The following is a 6,000-nucleotide window of genomic DNA, read 5'->3' as shown; positions in this document are numbered from 1 at the left end:
AAATGTACTGAAAAATCCTATCAATTTAAAATTTGCATTTCTCCTTCCCTTTTCTTCCATGTTCATGATGGTGATAGCCAGCGTCAGTGTCCAGAAAATAGTGTTTTTAGCATTTAACCAAAATTTACAATGTGAGGGTTGAGGGGGGAGGACTTAGCTAGTCAGATAAACAAGGCTGAAACGAGGGACAGGGCAGAATGGTAGGTGAGGACTTGATACACAGAGGGTGGTGAGAGGAGCTGGGTTGGAGCAGCAGGTAGGGATGGCACACGGAGGGTGGACAAGTTGGGGACTGACAGTTTGAAACAGAGCAGAAAGGGTGAGTAGCACTGGGGGATAGCACAAAGTGGGGGTGAGGGAGGTGCTACAGAGTGGAGAGAGTTGGATGAGGGGGATGGAGGTGATGAGGGGGATGGAGCTCATGGGATAAAAGAACTGGGTTCAGAGAATCAAGTTGGAGAGGGGCTGGATAAAGGCCAAAGACAAGCAGTTGGAGCACCTGGTGATTACCATTCTGGAGGATAGCAGGTATAAAGATATATGTGGGTCTGGAACCAGATGAGGATCATGGGGTACAGGATGGGGTCACACAATGAGGGACTGAGAGACATGGGATTTAATGAGGGTGAATGGTGTATGGGGAAAGGACTATGAAAAGGGTGAGAGATGGAAAAGGCCCCTTTTGAAGGGGGTGAGGGCAGAAAGGGAATAAAATCATGAGAATGCTAGAAAGTAGGAAAATAAAACTGAGAAAGGGGAGTCAGAGAGATTAGTAGGTATGTGTTCAGTGAGACGTTCAAATCAAAGGAGACTGGGAGAGAAGATGCAGATGTAAAGGTGCAGGGGAAAATTTCTTCACCCTTCTGGGTTCTTCTGAGGCTGTTAGACAAATTAACATCACACAGGTTAGTAGAAAAAGACCCAATTTAATAATGTGTATGGAGAATTTACATAGCTGTAAATCCTAAAGGAAATGGGGCAAACCAAGGGTTTAAACTCTGTGCCGAGGGGCCTTGGATGTTAGGGACAGAGGGTGTTTCTTACAAGGGAAATGACTTCATACGACAAAACCTTGCCTTTGGATGGTTGCCTTTTTTGTTTATTGTGGTAAGATTGGCTTACAACACAATGTTTTAGGGTATAGGTCCACACCTCCGCAAATGTATCATCATGCCATGCCCACCACCAAAATTTTAATAATCCTCTCCCACCATCCACTAGCACCCTCCTCGTTGCTCCCTCTCCCACTTTCTGATAGCCTTAGCTCTGCAGATTTCATGGGTTTGTTTGTTCTTTGTTTGCCCTGTCCTGAGAGTTTTCTGTGATAAAAAGTTTGTTTCTGGAGACATCCCTAAATCCAGGTAATCGGCATTCTTTAAATAATGCTGTTTCTCAACCTCAAAGGACCTTCGTTCCACATAACAAGGTTATATGTATTAGAAGAGGCCTCCTTTGCACACCTTGGAAAAAGCCTATCTGACCTTTATCGGGAGACCAATCCTACATAGACACAAAGAAAACGAGCGAGATGGGAGGACAGAAAGGGGCTGAAATAGATATCAGGACATTAGCCACTCCCAGAGGAAAACCAAGAAGTTGAACTTCAATAGAAAAGATCCAATTATTACAGTAGCTATGAGTTAGTGCATGTGCCAAGTTTTTAAATTTGCTTCTTTCCATTAAATTATGATAAATGGTTGTATTTTTATCTACTAGGAATGCTGACATAAATTCCACAATTTGAGACATGTTTTCCAATTTAAGGAAACTTGCAGTGAACCTACTGTTGTTGTCTCTAAGAACAGAATGCTTAATAATCCCAGTAAGTCAAAATACTAGTAAGTTATATTCACTATTTGATAAATACAAATTTAAAAATAGAATGCAACAAGTTATTTGAACCTGAATGCAGAGAATAAATACTTTATTAACTGATTACAGTTGAAAGTCACGAACAAAAAAGGGGTATATTAAGGCAGAGCCATATATATATATATATAGACATAGATATATATATATATAGACAAATCCAAAGACCGGTACCTTTTTACATTTTAATAACCTCTGCATTTTTCTTTTACACATTTAGGCAGTGTGCTTCCTTCTCATTTAAAGAAACAAATCTTGGTCAATATTCGAAATCATATTTTGATGACAATGGGATCATGGATTGAGACAGCTGACTAGTATATCAAATACTATCTGACAGTTTTCTCAGCATATTCAATGTACAGTGGTATATTTATGTTGGTATGGAAAAATCGGACGATCATTTTTTTCCTTTTCCAGCAAAACTAACATGCGATTTTTTAAATGATTGTATAATCTTAAGTCTGGACTTCAAGTCAATCAAATGCCCAAAGCACATTATTGTCTGCCCTTCCCCAAACCTTCCAACATGTTTTAAATTGCCTTTAGAATATGATCACATGGATGCATTTCAGATCTATAAATTACGTGATTTTCAAAATCCAAAATTACTCCTTATGCAAAGTGGCAATGCAAATAGCAACCCTACATGGTGTAGAATTCTCTTCTGTATTGCTCTCTTTTATAAAAATGGGCAACCACACACACAAGACATAAATTTAGTCCATCTGAAAAAAGCACTCCAGCTCCCTATTCCACTTTTGAAGGAAAAAGCAGAGGCAAGTTTACATTATCCCAGAAAACTGAATAAATGGCTTTATTTGGTATCTTCAAGAAGCTTCTCCTTCCGTAGGAGATGTAGGTGTGGTAGGAGAAACTGTAACTGGTTTTCGTGCAATTCTGTCTAGTTCTGCATGAACATCTGATAGGACAGGCTTCTGGCCTAGATTAAAGGAAAACAAACAAGATACAGATATAAGTCAAAGTGTTTTTTTCACCAATCATTCTCATTTAAAACTGCAAACAGTTTCATTAACTTTACATAGCATACTAAATTTTATAGCATACTAAGTTATATGACCATCATCATCGATTTTAAGTCTGTTGAAAAAGCAGTTATATAAGCAAGAAAAAAAAGACTATCAAGAAAGTGAAAAGACAACACAAAACAGAATATGTAAAGAAAACTTTAAAACTCAAGAATAAAAAGACAATTCAATTTAAAAATGGACAAGTGATTTGATAGACATTTCTCCAAAGAGATATACAAGTGGTCAAAAATCATGAAAAGATTCTCAACAACATCAGCTATTAGGGATATACCAAATCAAAACCACAACAAGGTAACACTTCACAGCCACTAGGATGGCTCTAATCAAAATGCTGGAAAGAATGTGAAGAAATTGGGACCCTTATACTCTGTTGTTGGGAATGTAAAATAGTGCAGCATTCTGAAAACACTAGCATTCTTCAAAAACTTAAATACAGAGTTAGCATATGACTTACCAATTCCTCTTCTAGTATGTACCCAAGAGAATTGAAAATGTATGTCCCCATAAAAACAAATGTTCATAGCAAATGTTCATAATAGCCAAAAAGATGAAATAATCTAAATGTCTATCTATAGAAAAATAAAGAAAATATGGCATATCCATGCAATGGCATTTTACTCAGCAACAAGGGAAAATGAAGTGTTGACAGATGCTACAATGTGAATAAACCTTGAAAACACTGTTAAAAAAAGATATACATTGTATGATTCCATTTATATGAACTCTGCAGAAAGGCAAATCGAGAGACAGAAGCAAGTCAATGGTTGCCTGGGATTAGGGGTTGTGGGAGAAGAAAGAAGTAGGTTCAAGGTTTTTTGGGAAGGAGACAAAAATGTCTTAAAATTAGATTACATGATGGTTTGCACAACTCTGTAAATATACTAAAACTATTGAATTGTACATTTTAAGTGCGTGAACTTCACGGTATGTAAATTATCTCTCAATAAAACTGTTTAAAAAAAAAAAAAGCTTCAAGTAACTATACCTGACTTTTTGGCGGACGGTGGTAAACCACTGCTTCCACTTGCAGCGCCAGCTCCAGGGCTGCCACTACCAACACCAGGGCCTCCTGGAGAGCCAGTCTTTTTACTCAGCAAACTATTGAAGAAATTTGCCAGGACACCTTCACTTGTAGCTCCAGCTATTCGACAAAAAACATAAAACTTTCACTCAAAACATTAATTTTTTCATAAATTATTACTGCAGTAATCACACAGGAAGAATGAACAATAGACTTAAAATTTAAGAGCTGTATGTTGCAAACTCAAGTCTAGTTTGTTCTTCTGAGATGGGGTAACATCTGTAATTTACTTATATATAAAACAAAATGAGTAACCTTTAAGGATGTAAGATAATTACTTATTTTTTTTAAAGATTTAGTTTATTTATTTATGCATTTAAAAAAAAAAAAAAAAAAGAACTAAGGTGTAGGCCAGAGGTGCAGAGGGTGAGAGAATTCACCAGAGAGAGTTGGGAGTAGAACAGGCAGATCTACTGAAATACACTGATGAGGAGAGCAGTGGGTGAAACAGGAGAGGTCCATGTGGGTCAGATCCCTGGCCAGGGATTGAACTCATTCCTCAGTGACTGGTGATAGCTTGACAGCAGTGAGACTTAACCCCTATGCCACCAGGAAGCCTTGCATAGTTATTTTTAAATAACTGCAGATAACCTGAAAAAATGTAAATATCTTCAATTACCTACATAGGAGAATTATTAAATATGACAAACTTTCATAAACCTTACATGAATTGTAATGATATATCAAGACGATACAGTAAAATGGTTGATAGTCTGATTATGAGACTGTATCTACAAAGAAGCTATTCTATAAAGAATAGCTATCTATAAGAAGCTATTCTATAAAAATGAAAATAACTATGGTAAAAGATGAAACTCTAGGGTATATTTCTTCTATCACAGTATGTACTGTGTTGCTTTTTCCAAGAAAGAGAGAAAAATACCTTTCATGTTTGGATCAATTTTTTTTGACCCAGCAGGGATGGGTGAGACACTGGCAACATTGGATGACACAGATCTGTTTGGTGTACGAGGGGAACCTCCTGGGACTCTTGGTGAGGCATCCTATGTAAAAATGGGAAAGGCATAATTACAAAAACCTGAAACCTTCACAAAAATTATAAAAAGAAAATTACTTTGTAACTATTCCCCATCTGTTCCACTGGTACTTTGATACTACAAGCCATTAATAACAAATATTTAGCAATCGTATCCCCATTATTATAAAATACCAGCGGTCCATCATGTTTCAGGGCACTAAATTTCCCTTCAATGGAAAAAGAACATGTTGAATAATGAAGCGTGGTTAAGAGTATAAGCCTACTAATGGGCTATGGTGGAGGACTATGGGGTGCTTCGATGGTTGGAATGTTACGGTGACCACACTTGAGGGGGTAAATCCTACACTGTCAAAATACTAACAAGAATGCAAAACAATGGTACTTCAATCAAAAGAGTATAAGCATGTATCCTACTAGCTGTACAATCTTAGGTAAAACTCATTACTCTCTAAGGTCTCCATGTCCCCACTTGCAAAATAAGGCCAATAAAAGTACCTGTTTCATGGGACTGTTGTAAGGATTTATAAAGTAAAATATAAAAAATGGTTCAGTTGTGTTTTGACAAACAACAAAACAGGTCTTTAGGATTTAAAATATTATATAAAGGGAGTATTTCCTATAAAATCTCACAAATTTCAGAAGAATTCTGAATTCAAGTTTTACCAAGGACACCCATATGAGACATGCATATGATTAAGAAAAAACAATATGCACAGCATTCTAATAATTTTGTCAAAACCTGTAATACTGACCACAGGCCTTCCAGCTGCAGTTGGTGGTTGCTTAGATAAAAGGGTCTAGAAAAATACAAAAGAATCCTAGGTTAGAGACTCATAGCATGTTTATATTTTTGAAGAATATGTATAAACAGTTTATCTATTAACCATACTAACTCAGCTTGATATAATGTCATACCTGTAGCTTCATAAGAAACACTTGGTCATCTTCTGCCACAATTTCCTTCTCATGTACAAACTGAAATGAGCAATGCATAAATG

At 36.8% G+C, this 6,000-nt stretch overlaps 1 protein-coding gene across 2 annotated transcripts in view; it reads right to left on the bottom strand.

The window, feature by feature from the left end:
* Positions 1-2,699: 2,699 nt before the first annotated feature.
* Positions 2,700-6,000, bottom strand: part of DYNC1LI1 (dynein cytoplasmic 1 light intermediate chain 1) — a gene marked incomplete at both ends in the record, with an annotated part of 28,264 nt that continues 24,963 nt past the window's right edge. For both annotated transcript variants that reach the window (XM_084248288.1, XM_084248289.1), the window contains 5 exons: positions 2,700-2,812; positions 3,907-4,062; positions 4,886-5,006; positions 5,755-5,799; positions 5,918-5,977. In XM_084248288.1, coding sequence (XP_084104414.1) covers positions 2,700-2,812; positions 3,907-4,062; positions 4,886-5,006; positions 5,755-5,799; positions 5,918-5,977 — 495 coding nt within the window. The remainder of the gene's footprint in view (positions 2,813-3,906; positions 4,063-4,885; positions 5,007-5,754; positions 5,800-5,917; positions 5,978-6,000) is intronic.

Source organism: Talpa europaea (assembly GCF_964194135.1).
Source record: "Talpa europaea genome assembly, chromosome: 11".
Lineage (NCBI taxonomy): Eukaryota > Metazoa > Chordata > Mammalia > Eulipotyphla > Talpidae > Talpa > Talpa europaea.
This window is presented reverse-complemented; position numbering and strand designations above follow the sequence as displayed.